Source organism: Grus americana, chromosome 5, assembly GCF_028858705.1.
Source record: "Grus americana isolate bGruAme1 chromosome 5, bGruAme1.mat, whole genome shotgun sequence".
NCBI classification, from domain to species: domain Eukaryota; kingdom Metazoa; phylum Chordata; class Aves; order Gruiformes; family Gruidae; genus Grus; species Grus americana.
Window position 1 is genome coordinate 59,681,438 of NC_072856.1, and position 22,724 is coordinate 59,704,161.

The window sequence follows — 22,724 nt, forward strand, 5'->3', positions numbered from 1 at the left end:
GAACGAAATAATTGTCTGACAGACTCGAGAGCTCTGAGCGTCAGTCATACTGATCTGGCGCATTGAGATTCTTGGAGAGAAGCTAGCTAATATTCCTTGGTGAATAAAGAAGCACTGAGACCTTCAAAGCTTTGGTTCCTCATCATTACGTATAGGAACACCTAGTTTGTAGATGTTGTTGGGTTTTTTCCAATGGACTGCTGTTTTTACTTTTCTAAATAGGAACAATTTTAAACACATCATTAGTGGATATTTTCTTCTAAAGGAAAACTAGATAGAGGTATATTGCTCGTTGCACTGCTCCTGTTCATGCTACTTACATTGATTTCTTAAATAGATCTGAATAGTACAGCAGCCAAAAAAAAAAAAAGTAAAAATACAAACATATTTAAAGCATACCAAAATTAAAAGATGTTTGAAAATGCAGGCAAAATTAAATGTGTAGCAGTAAATATATACAGGGCTGAAATGAGAAAAGGATAAATTTATGTGTGTTACTGTATAAATTCAAATTGAGCATACTGTATTGGTGGGGCTTTCCTTTGCACCCCAGGTTATTGTAAAGTTAGAAACCTTAGCTGGCAAAACAGCACTTACACATGGCTTACTTAACCACTAGATCGAGCTATTAAATTTTACAAAGAGATGGTTGGGGTTACATTACATATAGGTAGCACGAATAGCAATACCCGTGACCGTAACTTTGACACTTGTTGATAGAAGTCTAGGGCACAATAATAGATGGAGGTAGGATGGCTCATGTTGATCAGGAGAAACAGAAAATGTTTTGATCTTTACCTTGTCTGGTTGAGGGATACTGAAGTTCTGGACTGCGCCTGTCCCAGAGCAGCTGCTGTTGCTCTTAGGGAAACGTCAAGCCTCAGGTTGATTTTCTTGCTTGTCCACTGGAATTTGCAATCCCATTCTCTGCTTGCTGAAGGTGCGCCACGTTTCCTGACGCTGATCCCAAATCCTGCCTTTCTCCGTCACAGCCAATGACCGCAGAAGAGGGCAGCTGCACACTGGGCTGTTACACTGTGGAGTAGCTGCTGTGCAAAAGGACCGCTCAAGTCTGACAGGCCCCAGTGGCAAGCAACTTGTTTGACCACACATCCATGTTAAATCTACTTACGGTTAATATATATGCTGTCTGTATACAGGACTGCTGCTGGAACTAAGTATGTATGTTTTAAGTTTTTTATAGACACTAGTATTTCCTTTTGCTTTTCTGTAAAGCTTGTAATTTTGTTCATCTTTTGTAAAAATTCTTACTCATGTGAAGTTGGATGAGAAGGTAAAAAAAAACAACCAGTGTGTGTACAAATGTATTTGTGGTCGTAGCTGTGTGTTGGAAAATGCTGAACGAAATTAACTTGGGGAAAAGCTGGAATATTCACTCAAGGCTAGCACCAACCGAAGGAAGTAAAACAGAGACACAGGCAGGTTTTAGTATTTGAACAGGCTGTGAAGAGTCATTAGAATTAGTACTTCGTAGAAGTATTTGACTGGTTTTGCATCTGGTTGGTTACGATAACTGATGCAAAAAGTTGTATATGTAATGCACTTAACTATGTTTACCAGTTATGCTAATACCTTATTAGCATCTCTCTGAAGAAAGCTGCGTATGGTATACCTGCTATAAAGAGAGTTTAGAGGTGGTGGGATACGATGCTGCTAATATGTAGAAGTTTTAGCACTGAGTAGTGCAATTCATTAATGAACCTGAGCAAGAACAGATTGTTGCTCAAGTTACCTTAACAATGTAAACTCATGTAATGTAGACTCTTGAGTTTTAATCATTTTATTAAGAGCTTTTTATATAAAAATATACATAATATATATACTTCCCCCATAGAACATGTTATATGCACCCGTGGGTGACTTTGGTTCCCTGCACAATGCCAGACGGAGCTGGCAGTGCACAAGGAGCTGTACCTCAGGGTGCTGAGCTGGGTGGGTATCTGTGTCCCCCCGACTGGGGCTGGCGGGAGAAGCCTGCACAGCCCTCGCCGCGCTGGGCAGCCTGCTGCAATGTCCTCTGAGAAACTTGCACTGCAACCCCTTGCAGTCAGCCTGTTTCACGCCAGCAGGACGCTGCTGCTATAGGAGCAACTCAGTGAGCCTTGTAACACACTTGTAGAGCTCCATGGTTCACTCAAAGACCTTTACAAAAGTTTGACTTCCAAAAAACCCCACAAAACCATTTAGAAGCAAAACTGATTTTGGTAATAAGGAATTACTTAAACTGAACAATGTGTTTTCCACATTGATCTTTCAGCTTTGAAAGAAAATTATTTTTATAGCCTCCCCCCAAAGAAACCCCCCCAAAACTTGTGTAAATAGCAATAAAATATGTAACCAATATACATTAAACTTTTAAAATGCAAGACCATGGTATATTGATGGTGATAGTGAGGGAACTTTCTCGGTCAGGATCTTACTGTTGGTGGCATTACTAGTACTGTGCTTTTAAATGTTTTAAACTTTTATATAGTATTTTAAAGCGTGTTGGAAGATGAAGTTGTTGAGCTACTGCTTATTAAACAATTCTTACATTTAAAAGGGGTTTTTTTTCAAAGAAAAAAATTTCAAGACTTCTCTAATTCATAAATCCCCAGTCCTTACAGTTATGGGCCAATGAGCTGTTTGCAGTTCAAAACTTCGAAAACAAAAAAGTACAAAACCAAATTGAAGGTCAGCCTTCCTTGTGACTGAATCATGAATTACTTAGTTTCAGGACATGGTTTGTATACCTGTAAATGTCAGGTGAGCTTCTCATTGGCTTTTACATAAAAATGTCTGAATTTCTCCGTTCCAGTCGTAGCTAACAGTCTGCATAAAGCATAAACCCAAAATACCTGACTCTAGAACTCTCGGATGTCTTCAGTACCGAACTAAATCAACAACTCTGAAACAGAAAACTAGAAAAGACCTTCAAAACAGACAGACATCATTTTAATCTAGCACCTTTGTCCTTGCCCAGAATTGTAAGGGTGACCTTAATTAAAAACATAATGAGGACTCCTGGTTAGGCCAGTTCCTCTGTTCTCCCGGCGTGCATAGGATGAACTGTATGTTGAACTGTTATGGACAGAAAGGTACCTGTCAGCCTTCTGTCTTGTCTGGTGGCGTGCTGGTTGTTGGCAATATTGACAATATTTGGTCTTGAGTTTAGGTCTTACTAAATATTACTGTAAAATGTAACTGTTTCATGATTTGGTCCTCTCAAGAAGAATAACTGAACTATTGCTGTGATGTTTGTGCTTGGGAGTACTGCAGTGATAGAACATAGCACTTAAACAATGGAGAAATAATTGGACATGTTATCTAGAGTTTGTACCTTTTCTTAAAACAAACCACATCCCTCATCCCCCCCCCCCCCCCCAAGCCCTCCTGAATGGTAGTAAATGAAAATGGTTTTAAGCTTGAGAAGTATTTGTGCTTAAATTGTACCATTTGAATCCAGTAATTTTGCAAATGGTGTGGTTCTGTTGTAAATATATAGTAAAAGGGGCGTGCAGTGCTTCATTGAAAGTGTGTTTACAATACTTGATGAGTTCAAGTGAATTTAGTTTTTGTTATGCAGGTCATGTGTTTTGTCTGAAAGCTGCTAAGAGAATTGCATTTTTGGTAATGTTAGCCTGTACTGAGAGAATAAATGTTAAAAGATATGATGCTGTCAAGTTTACAGTTTCATTGTAGCAACTTTACATTGTCACAGACTTACAGAAGTATTGGTATAAACATTGGCTCCTTTTTTTTTTTTTTTTTAAAGTTTAGAATTGAGGGAAATACTGAACATCTACATTTGGTTATTGCTCCCCCAAACCATTCACAATAGTCTCAGTACACTGAATAGTCCAGGTTAATAGTGTGGGGGTTTTTTTAATAAAACCCCAAAAACCTGTAATAACAAAGCAAGAAGCAAAGCCCAGTGCCCCCACCTGATAGAGGTCAAAAGACCCGAGTTGTTGGGGAAAGGCTTGTGCTCGCAGTGAAGTTGCAAAACTGCTCTGTAGTTGTGGCTGCTTTTTAATAAGAAATATTTTAGAGAACTATAGTTGACAGTTCATTTAATGCTCCAGCTACATCAAAAAGCTTGAAGCTGCTCTAACAGTTGTGCTGGCACACACGAGAGAGGCTAAAAATTGTACGCAGCATGGAACAAGCATAGTGAAGTAGCTTTTAAAACCAGTATTTAGACTGAATTCACAATTCAAGCATGGGAAGTTGAGTCTTTAGTTTTAAATTATGTAGTAGAAGCATGATACAGGGGTGGTGGTAGGTGACAGTGTAATTAAGCCAGATGAGTTCTATGGATTATTCTGAGTTCCAGAACCTGGTTTAAAAAAACAACCGAACAACAGCAAAACCAGACAACCAGTTGTAATGCCCACGTATCCTTGAGGGAGACCATCCTTCCCCCCAATAACTGTATTTCATGTTTGATTTAAAAAAATAAACTTTCCAAGATTGGTTTTAAGGTGCTTCATTTTGATCTCCATGTGTAGCTACTGCTTGTCACAGCTATGGACAAAATCCCACTCAGAATTCACCTGTTTGTCTTACCCCATAAAACTGTTCAAAATAAACTTCCACAAATGTTACTTGTAACATTGTAGTAATTCACTGTGATTTCATCAAGAAACTTGTAATGAGCTTAATTAGTGTGGTGTACTACATCTGTTTTGTTAATAGATCAGCCATGTACATTCTTTATCTTTACCAAGCACAAATGAATTTGGTTCTACTTTTCCAAAGCAATGTTTCCAGAACCCTATATGCTCTTTTTGCTGAAAAAAGACCTCTAAATACATCACAGATCTGTAGATTAATTTAAAACTGTTTAAAAGTGTCATTTAAAGTTTTTTTTCAAAGTGTAGAAAAATATTTAAATGTAGTCTTACAGGATAAAGATGACATACTTAATACATTCTAGAATGTAAATCTTCTTTGTAAAAAATTACTTCAGTTTTTTTTCCTGTATAGATACAAGTCTCAGTTGTGAAATCCAAAGATGAATAAAGCTGTATAAAGGGAAGATTCTTAAATTGCATTTATTAATACTTAAGCATGTTTCAACATTTTTGACACAAGGCTTCAAAGACGGCTCGTTCAGGTTTCATGAGGGTTTGCACCCCTGTGAAGCTGTACTACTGTCAGATGAACACCACTCTGGATTTCTGGCTGTGATGTAAGTAACTGAGGAAAGGGGGAGAAAGCACAGCTGAGCATTCACGTGCTGTCCATGATTGGACTGCTGACTATAAACTTGAGGGGGCTGGCTGCATTTTAGAGGTTCAGGGTTTGTGTGTGATGATGAGCTTGGAAATGTACTGTAACATAGACTGAGATTTAAGCCTCCAGCTGGAGTTAAATAAGACCCAACATGGGCAATGACAGGAAGACTTGCTCAGGTAAGCGGTTACTTAAATTTGTTGGTAAAAGTGTTTTTCACCAAGTAAACTGGGACTTTGGTTACAGACTTATGACTCATTCCTGCAAAGCAGTCATGTTGTAAAAAGAGCGATCAAAATATTACAAAACTGAGCCTTAAGACATGGATCAGACTCTTCTGAACGTGGTTTGCAGTGAGGCAAGCTCCTGGGCTTGGCTGAGGCTCTTCTGTAAATGAATGTCTGGGTGGGGGTTGACTGACTCCTGTTAATCAGCTACAGCTGTCTGGCTTTTTTGTTTTTAAAATCAAATTAGCACAATAGGATGAGCAATATATTGGCTAAAGTTCCTATCCCAGATAAACAGGCCTGGAAGGGAAGAGAGTAATTTGAGTGTTACCTATGCTGCATTAGTTTATGTTCATTAAAATTGTTAGGAAGGAGGCATGGAACATAAGGATTTGAAGACTGAGGCAGCTGTGCCTCTGAGCTATAGCACTCCCTTTTTCCTTACATTATGTAATGACATCTAAGCTTCATGGTTGGATTTTTTATTAAAAAATACCAGAGAGCATGCTTATTTTCAAATACAGAGCATTAATACATTTTAGAAAAGAGATTTAGAGACAATTTGTTATGCTATTTGTACAAGGTCCCCTTTGATGACTGAAGGTCTCTTGTGTCACTCGCTCAGTTGTCCTCTGAGAAGTCTTCTGCCAGAGAAGTGTGCAGCTGGACAGAACTGCTCCGTTCTGCTACCCAGCTCTGCACTTCCACAAGAAAGGAGGGCTGCTATATTCTAGCCTTAAAGAGTGTTTCTGGGGAAAGGTAGAAGAGGTGGCTATTTCACTAATACAGCATACCTGCAGAACAAATGTGTCTGGACTTGCCTTTGACCAAGTGACAGGTCTCTGAGCGTGTATTTATGGAAGAGATTTTATCATTTAGACTATGGAGAACATTTTGCCAAAAGACAGAACTGAACAAAGTAACTACACAGAAAAACCCAGGACTCTGGTAGCCTTCTTGTTTGGGCAACCTGGGGAAATGGGTAGAAGGGGGAAATCTGAAAGCTTAGCAAGTATGTGATACAAGTGAGCATCATCCACTGATATGAGCAGGCACCCACAAACATCAGCCAAATACAGACAAAGGCCTTTGGAAAATGGGCATGAGTAACTTCATCTACTTTTCTTTCATGTTGAATTCAGTAATGACACAAAAAAGCCAATGACATAGCAGCAGTGTGAGGACAACAGAAAAGAGAAATAAACAGAAAAATAAATAGTGCGAAGATGGAGCGAAAAATGTGAAGCTGTAACAATACAACCCTGAGAAGAGTAATAGCTCCAGGGGTGGATGAAAACTGCCAAAGGTGTCCTTTGGAAGCACAGTTCAGCGAAGAGCCCAGCAGTAAGGACAGAAGATACTAGGGATAGCAGTCCAGTAGCTGATCAAGAATCACAGAGCCATGCAGCGTATCAGGAAGAACATGACCAGAGCCCTTGCTCACCTGGTTACACAGCTTCAGAGATGGGCACACACAGTACAAGGGGATGGGGGGTGTGTGGTTTGTTATTTTTTTAAATGGAAGAGGCCAAAGAGGCTTTTGCTCTGAGGGGTGCAAACTGGAAAGCAGGAAGAATGTGGAAAAGAATAATATTTCCAAAAATTCTTTAGAACTTCTAAGAAGCTAGATATGCCCATATAGCACAAAAGCACTGTAAGAATGACAATTGCACTAAGATGTTAATATCAAGTATCTTTCTGGTATTTTTTTTATTCCTAATATTAATAACAAGTGGTTTTAAAATAGGATAGCTGCTTGTGACAAAGCTGTTTTGTGTTATTTCTGAAGCCCCACAGATAGAAGAATGGCCACATGTAATGGCACCACAAGGACTAGAAACACCATCAGGCATTATTAACTGGTTGAACTTGAGCCCCTTTGGGTCTGGAAACAGACAAGGGGGGTGTGTGTGTGTGTGTGTGCGCGCTCGCTCTCTCTCTCAGTAAAGGCTATTTCTAGATGCTATTAAAACAAAATTAGAAACCTGGTTTCCCCCAACATGGGGATTGCCACATCACACTTCATTGTGCAGCCGCCACCTGCCCACAGCTTTACTCTCCTTCAGAAAAACTCCTCTCACAAGGACGAGCTGATGAACATACATAAACAGTGATAAGAAAATACATTAAAGCCTACATTGCATAAGAAGATCTTTTTATACTTAGATGTATCTCTGCAGCTATTTCTCTCATCTAGGAAGAATTTCATTTTAGTACTAATTCTTCCTGAAACAAAAGTAGCTTTGATACATTTTTTTTTAAGTAGGATGCTTTACTATGCAAAGTATTTATTTTATTCCTTTTACACCTTCCAATTTTACTGTATAGTAGCAAGAGGAGGGAGGAAGATGAGGAGCAAAAACTACTCTTAAAGTCCTTACACTTCCAGTGTGGTGTGACGCAACCCCAGGTGGTTGTTCAGGGTGTGATATTCGGCTGACCATCAATCTCATCAGCAGTTGATTTGCCCAGGTTATTCCAAGTGCTGGAGAGACTCTGTTATCCACTATGCTATAAAGAAAGCATTACAGATTTCTGCATATGTGAATCTAATACGAAATATCTTTACTTCCATTGTAACAAGATTACACTGGCAGAAATGGTCTACTGTGTCTATATTTACTGTTGTTTGCTATATTTAAAACTACAGGTCTTTGAAGACAGGGATTACAGGGTATACTCACAAAACTATACACTAGGTTCTCTCTATAGCAAGGTAACAACTGGAAGACAAATGCTTCTATACAGAATAATTTGGTCATTCTTCCAACGACAGCCACAGTGAACACCTGTCTTGACAGGTCCCCTCTTGGGAGAAAATTACAAGAGAAAAATGGCTGAACTTAAAGTATTTGAAGTGTGTAACTGTTGGCCCTGGATTCCATTTGAAGGTATATTTAGAAATCCTGAGTAGAAATACCACTGCATATGCATTACTTTCAACCTAAAGTTTAAAAAATTTTTTTTCCCCCTAGAAAAAAGTGAAATCTCTCTAGTAAAAGAATTACAAGATAAACGGGGGGGGGGGGAAGGTACATTTGAATCCTGTTAATATCTTGGTGTCAAAAGATACTTTTTTTTTTCCTTAGGCAACTAACAAAATCAATCGATAAGGTTTGGTTGCTATATATTTTTAAGCAGACAGAAAATGCACTTCGTTATATCAGAGACAAGAAGAGAAGCAAAAATAGTCCTGTGTAAGCAAATACACCAGCCATTAACTCCAGAGAATTTTCCCCCCTACTTGCTGATTAGGGATTACCATGTAAGTGTATGTGACAGTTTCTTCCACTTTACAGCACATTAGTTATTGCTGATCTCCAGCAAATACAGCATTGCTGGGTAAAGGCACTGCTGCTCTTAATACGCTCTGGCAGTTTCTATTTGAGTTATAAAAAAAAAAAAAAGTGGTTAAATGATGCTGTGTATGACATTGTTACATTTCTGTGCTGGATGACTTACCTATAACCGCACTGAGCAGCTTCTGACTCGCTCACTGCATCGGTCACCTAAACCAGGAAAACAACAGCTGAAGTAGTAACATGTTTGTAACAGAAGGGCAGGGAAGGGAATAAAGCCAAGAAAATCCAAGTTACTGGATCACATATTAAGCCAAGTTAGAAATCCCTTATTCTTTAAAGGCAAACTAAAAGGGAGTTGTGAAGTATTATCTCAGCTAATTTAGCTAGCTACAGCTTATATGAACTTAACTACTGGATGCTTAATTTCTTAAAAAAAGGGCAAAGAAGAAACCACACACACTCAAAACTCCTCTGATGTTGTATCTGTAGATAAAAGGTACTGAAGCTGAAATCTCCAGAAGGTGTCCTGTTCTTGATGATTTCACTCCCTTTGAAGGCCTGCTTCACGGAGCAGTTCGCCTTTGACTACAACCTAGAAAAATCCAAACCTCTTTACTCCCTCTACCATCTTTTAAGGTCATTATACTTCCATGCAAGTTCTTCGCAAAGTACAGCAAATTAAGTTATAGGTACTTCTCTAACTATAGTGTACAGAATGGATTACTTTACAGCCATAATCTTCCTCAGTGTAATTATATTCATAGTTTATTTCTGTAACTACAGACTTGATGTAATGAGTGACCTTCTGTTAGAATACAGTCTTGAAGGTCTCTTTGTTAGCAAATGGTCAGACTATTGTCATTCAGCATCAGGGAGTGACCTCATCTATTGTGAGCCAGCACCAGTGTCAAACTCCCATCATGGGAAGGCAGATCTAAGAAGCTCTCTCAAATCACTCTTTTCCCTTTCATGCTGAACTGTTCCAAGGTCAAGACAGAATACATCTAGATTTGTCTCACCCTTACATCAGACCTGCTTTTGTCTGCTAGATGGGTCCTCAAAACCCCCAGGTGCCTTTTCCAAGTGCCCAGACTCAGAGTACCCCAGAAGCTAGCCAAGGAACTTGTTTAAGGAAACTTCAGTCTCCACAAGTCATTAAATACTCAGTTGACAGCATTAAATGCATCACCAAGAAATCTGCTTACACAGATTTCCTCCCCACCCCAGCCGTTTATTAAACAGTCCCTATAAAGTGAGAAGCAATTTTGATGTCATACCTGATTAATGCACATTACTGGAGTCCTGAATCTAGTGCTTAAACTGTGAAGCTGTGCTCCAAATGTCTGCAAATACCGAGCCTTCGTAACAGAATCTGAAACTCCAAATTCACATCGAAACAAAGCAGCAATAGAGTCTATGACCACCAACCGCACCATGCCTCTTGCGAGCAGGAGGGAAATCCTTTTAGTAATGCAGTTGTGAAAGGTATCCTACCACAAAACACAAACAGCCAGCATTAAAACAGTTCAAATAACTATTTGTAAAATCAAGACAGTAACTATAGATTTTGTTGCTGAAACACAAGCTGATGGAGTTTCTAATCATGAAGTGAGTTTGTGGATCTTTAAGTCTCACTAGTAGCCATTTTTCGCAAATGTCATGTGGTTTTTACCTTAAGAAAAAAAAAAAAAAAAAAAAAGAGACCAAACTGCAATGTACAGTTATCTGCAGCTCTGACCTAAATCAATTACGTACTGACATTTCAAAATCTCAAGAATGCCATACTACAATCCTAAACCATTCCTAGTTTGCAGGAATGGTTCTCACTGAAACACTGAGGATTCGAGAATAGCATTAAATATTCAAAACAGGAGTTAGAGACTATGCTGCTGTTCCACTAATGACATATTAACTGTAAAATGCATAGTTGCTACATCAAATCCATATTGATCAAGAGTCTTATAAACATGAGCAGCTGCAACTCATATCCTCCCTATTAAAAGTTTTACTAATTGAATATTCTGAAGTCAGCAAACATTTCAATTGCAGGAAGTTTAACAAATATTTTTAGGCTGCAGCTTCTATCACATAAGAATAATCATATTAGTCAGACAAAAGGTCCTTGTAGCCCAATATCGTCTTTAACAGTGTGGTCTACAGCAGCTGAGTAGAAAGGAGAACAAGCTCACAGTGACAATTTCAGCTTCTGGCCATCAGCAATTTCAATGTTGGCAAAAAGAGCAATAATGTGAGAGTTGCAGTTCTTAATGGTGCCACTCTTTACATCGAAATAGAGGTTCACAGCCAAGAGCTTACATGAATCCAAAAATTACACTAACTATCCTCCAGCAGCCCACAGCTTTTAAAACTACATTGTAATTCTCAAGTCTGAATTATAGTAAGATCTATTCTACTAAATGGACTGTTTTTTACAAAACAAATAATATTATACTATCAAAGGCTTTTTTTTTTTTTTTTAAACACAGGAAAAATTGACTCTGAAAAATATATGACTGCTTTCCATTCTGGAAAATGGATTTTTTTTTTTTTGTTTCACTTACTGGTATATCTACAGGAAACTATGCTGCACTCCAAACACTTCAGTGTTTGTATGTGGTCCTTCTGTTTGTACAAGACTCATTCTTTTCAAGTGAATACACGAACAACAGGATTCTTCAGAACGAAGCAAGTAAAAAAAATTTTATGTGAAAGAAAATACAGAACATAATTGTGATTTGGGTTTCTACTTCAGTGCTATAATTTGCCCATCTCTATGCATAGCAATACATGAACTGTAATAATCTATTGTGCAGTTGCTGGACTTACCAGTGAGTGCAGTGTTTTAAGGGTATTTTAGAGAGATATAGTATACCTACATCACTAGTATAGGGTGATTCTCTCCTTTTTACCATAAACGCTGTAGCTTCCAGAAACTACAATTAGAATTTTAATTAATATTTTCAATGAAATGGACATGGAAAAGGTAGCTTAGCTATAGCCTGGACCACACAGTGAATAAGTGGCAAGCATACTAACATACAAGATCTTACACTTGCAAACTATGATTAAAAAACCCAACAACTGGAATGATTTAACAAGTGCTACTTTCAAGCCTTAGCGAAAACAGAACTTCTGACATTCTATCAATAAAGAGCATATTCATGGCTACTTAAAAAAAAAAGCACAAAAATGAAAGCAGGTTGTAGCCAGGTGGGTGTCCGTCTCTTCTCCCAAGTAACAAGTGATAGGAGGAGAGGAAATGGCCTCAAGTTGCACCAGGGGAGGTTTAGATTGGATATTGGGAAAAATTTCTTCACCAAAAAGGTTGTCAAGTATTGGAACAGGCTGCCCAGGGGAGTGGTTGAGTCACCATCCCTGGAGGTATTGAAAAGACGTGTAGACGTGGTTCTTAGGGACATGGTTTAGTGGTGGACGTTGCAGTGCCAGGTTAACGGTTGGACTTGATGATCTTAAAGGTCTTCTCCAGCCTAAATGATTCTACAGAGGTTTACAAGGCAAGAATACAGTACTGAAATTTGTAACTTTTCCTCTCCAGTTCTACTACGACATCTTAACAGGCAGAGAGGCAAGACAGCTGCAGTGGTCTGGTTATGCTGTGCATTACCTATTCCAGGAATCATTTTTTGTATCCTTTCCTCCCACCTGCTTAATTTGCTGTTTAACAACTCTGATGCTGTATCGCAAGTTACTCAGGATACACACCACCTTTTGCATGTATATTTATATCTTGTCTCCAAATTCAGTGATCTCCCTAGAGCTGCAGTAAAACTAGCAATAAGTCTACTACATTTTAATAAACATAATGACTTACAAAAATCCACTACATTATTCATTCTAAAAAACATTAATATTTATCTTTTAATATCTTTCATGACAAAACACGGTAATAGACAGTTCTCTGACAGCAAATTGCAGATATTAAGTATTCATTACAGACTTTAGGTCGCTTTTAGCCTTTTGAAAGGTCCCCTATATGAAAAAACCCCCTGTGGTTACTGGATTATAATATTATAATTATGTATTCTTAATTTGTGCTACTACTTACTAGGTCTGCTGCATGCTCAACAAAAATACTGTTTCCAAATCTGATCTTCTGTATGATTTCAGCTGGAACATCTGCACGCAGCTTATGTTGTTGATCTATGAGTTGTTGCAAACGTCTACTTGGGAATACATCTTCTGTACAAACGTAGACAGCTCCTAGACTCAAAGAGACCACCTCTATTATTACAACAGTGCTCTTACACACAGTTTTCTTAACAGCACAAAAATAAAATAATGCATTCTGCACTCAAAAGCTAGACATATGTACCTGGAAATTCATGTTACTTTTTTTTGCAGCCATATTGAATCCATGATGAACAACAAGAACAAAAAAAACCAAAACACACTCCTATGACTTTCTTGTAGTTGCCAGGTGCTTTTTTTTTGGTGCCTGCTGACACAACTGGATTTTTGGACTCTCCACTAGGTGACACTCACTTTGCACAGCTGTGGAACACCTGACCACCTAACTTGGGTGACTATGAGTATCAGAATTTATCCAACCCACAAACAGAGCAATGCGGCATAATTTGCCTGTTTTGGTCAGAAATGCAAAACACAGCACTATACTATAAAGAAGATTAACTATCCCAGCCAAAACCAGTACAACCAGTATTTTGATTAATTTCACTCACTGTTTTCAAGTTTCTTGTTTTTAAATTTACATATGGAGGGGTACTTATTGCTACAATTTGTAAGCCAGTTTAAAGAGGATCACTCATCCAATCTCAGTCCAATTAACTCTTCCTGAAAATGGCAGATTAGATAAAAACCATTATGCTTCAAATTACATTACTGTGAGTGATGTCTATATATTTTTAGTGCAGTTTCTGGTTAACAAGTATCCATTACTGCAGAGAAAATTAACCCTACACATCAAAGATGCCAGGGAAAGAAAGCAGAAATACAGGCAACATTTTCTTTATAAAAAAATGTTACTGTTATTGCAGAATTAGCCAGAATTATCGGCTAACACTTATAGGTTTACTCACTAAAGTGGTTGTAGCTGCTAACAGCTTGGCAGCTGATGTGCCGGGCAACGCGAGACATCCTGAACATTTCCACCCCACTGGTCCATCCCTACGCTGGCTCTCCAGGGAGTGGAGAGTCCCATTTCCAGATGCAACTTCCAAATCCTCTATATATTCCACTGAAAAAAAATGTGAAACTATATCCAATAGCAAAACCTGAAAAAATCTCAGGACTGGGTCAAGTAAAAATGAATGGTTACTTCATCAATAAAAATATTTTGCTGATGGAGACCTGTTTAACACAGGGTATTAAGTTCTGAGAATCTTCTATATAAGACAAAGATGAGCCTAAGCCTAATTTTCTTTAGGACTAAACTTGCAGCTTCAGCTTAACTCTCCCCAGCTCCAGCATAAATTCTTACATAAATCACCCTCCTTCACATGTGAAACATTTAAAAAAAAAATTATTTTTCCAATACACAGTCTTATTTTTAAATAGTCAGAAAGCTATCAGGTAAAGCAAAAAAAATTACCCATGCCCACTAATTAAAAAAATTGTCTTTGACAGGTGAGAACTAGAGACCTTCCTAAGTTACTAACGCATGGAAAAATACTTCATTATCATCCATGCCTTCCAAAGGAGGAAATGAATTGTTTCCACAATTTCTATTTCCATTTTACCTAACAACAGGTTCAAATTATACTTTGGCTCCTTTTTACTTTCCTTGGCCCTGGCAACCAATAGCATTTATCACTAGAATATTCAGTCTCCATTCTTAATTCCCCAATTTCACTATGTATATACTTATGTCAGAGGGAACTGAGGGTTGTCAGCAGTTTACAACATTTGACAGTGAATGAGGACTACAATAAAGCATTAGTGATCAGAGCAGTCATGATCTGATCACAATTCCTGAACTACAACATATAAAAAGCTAAGTAGTAGAACCATGAATATTTTCTGCACTTTTCCCATTGTTTTTCTAACATTTGAGTGGGCAGAATTCTGAATTTTAAACTGTGGGCATAAATGCTGTCTTTGGTAATTACAAGGACTGAAGTCATACTCAATACCTGTAGACACAAATGAGCACACGTACAAATTTCCATCAGCAGAGAAGGAAAACAAAACAAAAAATACCCAGACAAAATGGGTCCACAGTTACTTGAATCCATTAAGTTAACAGCGACTTTGGCAGCTTGCTGAATACTATCTGAACTTGTATGAAGCTCAGACGAGGAAAACACAGCAAACTATTAATTATATCACTAAACTGCTTAAGGCTTTTTAAATAGCTACTTATCAAACAGTTAATTAGTTGAACCTTAATTTTCTTTACTGTTTCCCTAGGTTAATTTATCCTAATTGGACTAATTTTCATATCACTCTCCAACTTGACAATGACAGCTGAGTATCAAATCAGCAGGCGAGTATCTTTAGTAAGGGCAGTTCATGTATTCCTGACATTCCTAATCCGATTTTCAGTTTCATGATTTCTAAAAAGTCATTAAGTCAGTAAGAAAAATTGCTAATCACAAATTTGACATTATGCATGTCTAGCACCAATACTCACTCAGATAAGCCAATTATGTCTTGCAACACTTACACCACAAAACTGAAAATCATTATGGTACAAATTCAAAACCAAGTAAACAAAGAAATAAAGAAAACCTACCATGACATGCAGCTTCTGTAAGCCCGTGTGGTTTCTGAATTTCAATCTAACAAAAGCTATGCTAACTTGTTTTGAGATGACAGTCCCTAAAGTAAAACATTCTGGACTTCTCAAATACTGTTCTTATTCACAGCTGATTGCTTTTTGCACAACATCGTCTAATTCTGAAAGACAGGGATTTCTTTACTGTGAATACCAGCTTACAGAGAAATTATCTGCTTTCTAAAAATCAGACCTGCCTTAAGCAGCACGTCCCTTGTGCTCTCCTTGGTTTACTTAAAAAGGATGGAACGTCCATTACTGGAGACTTCATGGTTGTTGGTTTTCTGCCTCCCCCCTCCCCCCCCCTTTTTTTTTTTCAAATGCAGATTTGCATTTCTAGACAGATCAGTGCTCCACTGATTAGATAACTGTATTTCAGAGTTATTGCAACATTCAGTATAATTCAAAACCGAAAACCTGGGAAACTTGCTGAAAAAAATTACATTTTTCCAAAGTTAATTTATCTGGAGAAAAAGAAATGTAAAATTCTCCTAAAGACCTTCTTTGCAGATAATTATTATCTTTGCAGATAATTTCAGTATAGTATATCCTACAGTGATAGGAGCAAACACAAGGCAAAAGCAGAAGAGTATAAAACAATCAACCAATCTTACTGTATTACAAACATAGACGCAGTCGTGGCCCAGTTTCACATTTATACCTGATGAACAAGTAAATCAAGGCAAACAAGGTAATCCTACAGCCATAATACCTGTAGGCAAAAAAAGAACAGCTGGAGAAGCAAAAATCCGGTCCCCTTTGCTTCACTGGTCCAGCAACCTAGATTTAAAATTCCCAGTCAATAGTTACACACTGTCCTCTTTGTAAAATCATGACAGCAATTTTAAAGTTCAAGTGAATGCATTTATTCATGTTAATTTTTTTTTTTTTTTAGTGAAACATTTGTAAAAAAAGATGAAGATCATTAATTCCTTCTTAAGAATAGTTCTACTTCACAGACTGACTATTTCCTGCTTTGGTTTAGTTTTGTAGGTACCAGCATTCAGTTACCTGCCAATCTACTCTGCTGTAATGCTTCTTTGACACCGGTTAAATCTACTACAGCAGATATGGTACTCCAAGTACATCATTGGTCCATTTGTGATTTCTTCAAAATACACAGTGGGTCAACCTTTTTTTAATTATTATTTTATTATTTAAGTGCTCCTCATTTCACAAGATAATTATGTAATTTTCATCTTGAACTTTGAGAGTTAAATCACATAAAATATATCACATGATTTATGCCTCGGCTTAAAATTTTGAGTTTCACAGTAAAATGAGAATAGCACTCTCCTACTGGACCTTCATCAAGCCTCTTCAGCTTTTGTTTGTGCTCTTCAGTTTGAACCACATTGAAACATTTGATTAATGAGAATACACACCTGTGCATTGAAAATACAGGAGGTGCTTCATAGCAAAGTTACAAGGTCTAGAAGAGATTGACAAAAACTAAACTCAATATTAAAGACCAATGCCTAATTATGAAGCAAAAGCACTTAATATTCACATATCTTTGAAGATAAGAAAATCATCATAATCTAAATAAAGAGAAGAAACTAGTGCAACACAAACAGAAAAGCCTACAGCATCGAGCTATTTACAGTTTACAAGGAAGCTGTCAACACTAACAGCAAGTCAAGAGTCAGGGTAGTTATCACCTTTGAGAAAGGAGCTGAGCCAGCTCACTCTTAAGAAGCCAGTTGTCCTCAGTGATCTTATAAGCATCTTTCCTGACAGGTCCACAAAACCGCCAAACATAAACCAGCTATTTCATCAAATCCCAGTGCTTTAATCGCAGTTATTTAGGTTTATGAAAGTGCTATACTGGTTGTTGCCCAAAAAGCACCCCAAAACCAAAAGAGGAAAAATAACCCAACAATAAAACCCACTAAAAACCTCCACCCTCAAAGAAGAATTAATTTAAAATTTATGAACATAGTCTGTCATGCACCAAACTAGCTTGTTACCAAGAATCGGTAGCAATTTCTTCCCCCCTAATTCAGAATTCTAATATGGATATGAATTTGTCACATTATATTCATGTAATACTTATGAATATGGGCATATAAAATAAAAATTCACTCAAAATGCGATTGACCATAACTGACATTCTTAGAATGGCAGGATAACCCTGAGGCAAAAGATGTCCTCATTTCTTTGTTTGCTGCCAACCTCCTAGCATTGAGAATCGTAAACAAGATCAGCACTAAGTCAAATGAAGTAAATACATTTCTTCAGACGGTATAGATGTGTATTTCAACATCACCACCTAACAGAAGTTTCTAGCACTAAAACAAACCCAAAACCAACCCACCATAATTTCAAATCATTAGCTTTAACGCTGAGATTAATCTTCTATTGGTAGTGCTAGACTTCTGTGCTAGCTACCAAGCATTGCTGTTCTCCTCAAGTTTCCTAAAGAACAAAACTCCTAACATAAGCTTTTAATTCCTGTATTTCTCATGAGACACTCAACACAACCCATATTTATAGACCGCAGAGAAATCAAGTTTCATTTTCTAAGCAGTATGCAAGCAATATCTGCTGCTATGACTATATGTAGTCTAACATATGGCAAGATACCACACAGAGTAAAGAACTGCAAGAATTAGGATTCCACCACTCCCTTAGCTCTCTAACTCCAGCAGCAGAATATTTCCACTTCTATACTTCCAAGACCCCTAAAAGTTCTGTGCCCTCAGCCCTTCTGGTTCTCCCACAGGAACACTGATATGATGGTCATTCTAGCCTATCTTCAATGAAACACTTAGGAGTGGGTAGATGGGGAACACAGACACAACAAAGCAATCGTAATGGCACCAAGTGCTAGGTGCATAAGAAACAAGAACCATCGTCAAACACAAATAATGAAAAGACTTGCCATTTTGTAGCCCTACAGGAAAGGCTGTAGTCTGGTACGAGAGACAAGAGTGCCATTAGGATGTTGGGCACCTTCTTCTGTACTCCATTCTGGTTTGTTTCTTTCTTTCAACAGAAACAGGGAGAAGTACTGGGGCATGAATAAAAATTGTATTCTCATTCAGACTATCTGCAGCTGTTAGCAGCAACACACGAAGGAATCAAACAAAGTATTTTTGCTTGTGCTCTGATCAATGACGTAACTTAAAACAAAGTAATGTAAGCCACAGGCTAATTACAGCCCTTTAGGTAAGATCTTCATTTGGATATTCCGTGATTTTTCCACATGGGTGGATATAGTATAAGAAATAATTAAGTTTCCCCACAACAAACGGCTGAACTGCCAAATTAAACCCAGTGCTGCATAGAAGGAAGAACAAGATCACAGCCAAAACACACCTAAGGCAGACTACCAGGACACCGAATTCTCAAAAGTGACACAAGTTTCCTCCCTAAGACAGCATAGAATATTTAAAAAAAAAAAAAAATTAGAATTTAGATTAATGTGATAGTTAAAAGAAACATACTCAAATCAAAGAATAAACCTGTATACTTTGGCAAACACAGGAAAATCTCAGGTACAAAACAATGTTAACTTTCTTCAATTATATTTCCATTAATCTTACTCTGTAAATCACTACAATTATTGTTATCAAACTAAATATTCTTTGAACCCTGAAACCCCCAACTAGGAAATATACACCATACACCCAAGATGTCTGTGGAAAGCTAACTGATAAGCTGTTTTGCTGTGGGTGTTACCTGAGGAGTCAATAAGTACTTATGACAGCAATGCTTTTCATATATCATTTGCATGCGCGTCTGGTTTAACCCATAGTGCCACAGTGTCAAGCAGGTAAACAAAAGCCAATAGTACTTTTGTATTAAATTATGTTGTGATTCAGGGCATTTGCACAGCATGCTCTTCTCTCTATAAAGATGCATTATTGACTAACTAGCTTACTACTAATGGTATTGTATTGCAGATGGGTAAGATATGCACTGAATCCATGCATCTACTTCAGTGCACTGATTATGTTCTTAAAGACAGTATATTCTCCCAAATGGCAAATTAATCAATATTTGCATTTCAGTACTTACCAGACTGTAATCCACCATATTTGTAAGGATATTGCACACAAAGGCACAGTTGTAAGCCAATCTGAGTCTTCCCAGCCGAACTTTCCCCAGCAAGTTCCGTGATTCCCACTAAAGGAATGCCACCTTTTAACAAGTTATCCAGTACTGAACATCCTAGGCTTAGCTTCTGGTGTTGGGAGGTGAGATGATCTTTATCTTGGTAGAGCTGAAGTGCTGCAGGGTTTTAGATATTTTTTAAAAGATTAAAAAGAAAAAAAGGAGTTTCATTTAGTATCTTTCTAACACACAATGAAACAAAATAGAGGCTGTATACCAGGTTTACATCTACAAGGGATGTTTTCTTTGTTGATGAGAGATTTTTCTAATTCAGCCTGGTCTTCCCCACCTCTCTTTCCCCACATGGCCTACTAACTATCAAAAATTGATAGTTTGCACTGAGACCTTTCCTCCTCTCAACTTTTTTTTTCCCCCCCTTTCTCTGCCTCTAAGGAATCTCTACAGAAAGACACACTCTGGGAAAATATTGCCAGCGAGGTTCAAGCACAGTAATTATCAAAATGGAAAGCTATAGCAGACTATGAAACAGCATACCAGGCATCTGGCCAAGGCCTGAAGATACATGCAAATCACAAGAAAATAAATTCTAAATACAGAGCTGCCATGAAGCATTTCTACAGGAGGAGCTATTAGTTTGGACCGAGATGTTTATATTATAAACTACATAAACTGATTTGATATATCATATAAGTTTTTCAGTTAGTCTTAGTCCAAAAGGGAGAGGGAATCTTTTTTTTCCTCTAATCAAGTTTTCCAGAGAATCATTTTGTTCTGTTTCAAGCAGACTTGATCCTGAAGAATGACACCCATCCACCTCCACCTGCCTTCAAGGTCTCAGATGAGCTGTCCTTAGCATAGTTAAATAATTCACTACAGCATAACAAAAACACTTGCCTTTTCATTTTCAGAATCATGTTACTGTGTCAATGAGGACAATAATAAAACCTTATTTTCTCCCAGTGACAGTATTTTAAGATTTAAATAGAACATGTTTTTATATTACCTGTAAGCATACTATTTCTTCTCAGCGTGAGAGAGACTGTTTTCAGTAAGCACTGTATATCTGCACTGGATAGTTTCATCAGCCTTTGCAAGTCTGCTCCAGAAAGATTTAAAATCTCTTTTATTGATTTTATGTCAGCTGAAATTAGAAGAATTTTTATAAATACTTTTGGGTGGATTACAGTCTTATGCACAAAAAAAAAGTTTTCCCACTTTCTACTCCTCATTTACTTGAGGTCTATGTACATTGCATTCTTGTAAGCAGGGCAGGCAACATTTACTTCAAATATATCAACACATGCTATAAAATTGTTTGGAAATTTATTACTGGAGCATGTGGAAAAGCCATCATTTCTAATTACTCAAAAAACTTGCTTATGAAATACTTAATTTCACTTCTAAAGTGTTACTGTACATCTATAGGCTTACACCCACAAACAAGTATTTAAAGGAAGACACTATGGTGACAGATCTATTAGCAAGACACTGGTAAATTAAGTTACCTTTCTTAAGGGCAGCAATTACTTTAGGATTCAAGTCAAACTGGTCCCAGTCCATTTCCTGATACAGCACTGGGCTGATTTATCTGTGATTGAAGTGGCTTTTATCAGATATACATGCAACAAAAAAAATAAGCATCATTCAACATGAAAAGTTTGTAGGAATATTTTGTAAACAATATATTCATTAGTTATCTTAGAAAAATAACAATGATTCAGTACATTGGCAGAAGTCTTCTCAGATGGCTGTTTACATATATGCTATTAAAGGGTTCAACTAACAATACTGCAGTTAAGAATTAGTAGTAGTTTTCATTGCTTCTAATTCTGCTTTTGCTCTGGACTGAAGTTCGCACATATGTTGGACAGTTATTTCTATCCTATTCTATCTATTCAAGGGGTCCACAGGAAAGCTGGAGAGGGACTGTTTACAAAGGCATGTAGTGACAGGACAAGGTGTAATGGGTTTAAACTGAAGGGGGGAGATTTAGATTAGATATTAGGAAGAAATTCTTTCCTGTGAGGCTGGTGAGGCACTGGAACAGGTTGCCCAGAGAAGTTGTGGATGCCCCATCCCTGGAAGTGTTCAAGGCCAGGTTGGATGGGGCTTTGGGCAACCTGGTCTAGTGGAGGGTGTCCCTGCCCATGGCAGGGGGGTTGGAACTAGATGGTCTTTTAAGGTCCCTTCCAAACCAAACTGTTCTGTGGTTCTATGATCCTGCCACTCTTTACGTGAGCTTTTCATTTTCAAATAGAAAAAAGATCTCATGCATGTGCAATTTAGAATGATGCAGGACTATTTTTACATTGGATAGTCAAATATATTTTGATTAGCCAAAAGCAAATTTGCTATTAGAACATTCAGATTAGTTTGTTACTTATAACAACATTAAACACTCTTTTTAATACTTTGATCTAAACAATCATTTAGCACTATAGCTGCCTAGGAGAGTACTATTATTTAGATCATCTTTATAAAAGATTGAGGCAGACACATAAGAGTTATGACTTGATGAAGTCCCTGTTTTAACATAGGGGAGGAGAGGTTGCCACGGATCCTGGTAACAGAACAAATGCAGGAGAAGAAACAGTTATTTTTAAGCAACATTCTGACAAGAGTTAAAAGTCGAAACTTACTGAAATTAATCATGATTACGACGACCTTCGACTGGAAGGGCTCCAAACCATTTTGCACACTCCACTCGCACGAAGCCACTCCATTACAGCCAGTCTGAGGCACTGGGAGGAGCGGAAAATCACCAGGAGCAAATTACGAGGAAGCCAGGCGCGTCCCACGGACAAGGCACCGACAGAGGCCGCCCGGGTCTACCACAGCCCACCCCGGCACCGAGAAAGGTGAGCGGCAACACCCCTCCGCGGCCTGTCAGCCAGAGGGGAGCGCGGCGAGGGACGGCTGAGGGGGAAGGAGCGCAGCCAGGCCCGCCACGCCACGCCACCAGTCTCGCAGCCCCCCGGCCTTGCCAGGAGCCGTCTCGCCACTGCTGGCGCCCTGACGGGGACCTTCGGCGCGGCCCGGAGGGCGGCTGGCGATGGAGGGACAGCGCCGGCGGGACACCCCTCGCCCCGGGGACGGGGGCGCGAGCGCAGGGCCCCACACCGC

At 38.3% G+C, this 22,724-nt stretch overlaps 2 protein-coding genes across 9 annotated transcripts in view; one reads left to right on the top strand and one right to left on the bottom strand.

Annotated features, from left to right (window-relative positions):
* The window catches only part of KLC1 (kinesin light chain 1), a 51,378-nt gene extending 46,343 nt beyond the window's left edge, over window positions 1-5,035 (top strand). For all 4 annotated transcript variants that reach the window (XM_054827411.1, XM_054827413.1, XM_054827412.1 and 1 more), the window contains one exon: window positions 1-5,035. In XM_054827411.1, the coding sequence (XP_054683386.1) occupies window positions 1-66 (66 nt within the window). In that variant the 3' untranslated portion in view covers window positions 67-5,035.
* XRCC3 (X-ray repair cross complementing 3) overlaps window positions 5,036-22,724 on the bottom strand; it is an 18,200-nt gene continuing 511 nt past the window's right edge. For 3 of the 5 annotated variants that reach the window (XM_054827417.1, XM_054827420.1, XM_054827419.1), the window contains exons 2-9: window positions 22,241-22,342; window positions 21,107-21,204; window positions 20,605-20,742; window positions 19,545-19,757; window positions 12,834-12,988; window positions 10,045-10,257; window positions 8,928-8,974; window positions 5,036-7,976 (exon numbers count right to left, since the gene is read on the bottom strand). In XM_054827417.1, the coding sequence (XP_054683392.1) occupies window positions 7,754-7,976; window positions 8,928-8,974; window positions 10,045-10,257; window positions 12,834-12,988; window positions 19,545-19,757; window positions 20,605-20,742; window positions 21,107-21,161 (1,044 nt within the window). In that variant the 5' untranslated portion in view covers window positions 21,162-21,204; window positions 22,241-22,342 and the 3' untranslated portion in view covers window positions 5,036-7,753. Of the gene's footprint in view, window positions 7,977-8,927; window positions 8,975-10,044; window positions 10,258-12,833; window positions 12,989-19,544; window positions 19,758-20,604; window positions 20,743-21,106; window positions 21,205-22,240; window positions 22,706-22,724 lie in introns of those variants that run through there. The other 2 variants (XM_054827421.1, XM_054827418.1) reach the window with 2 other exon arrangements.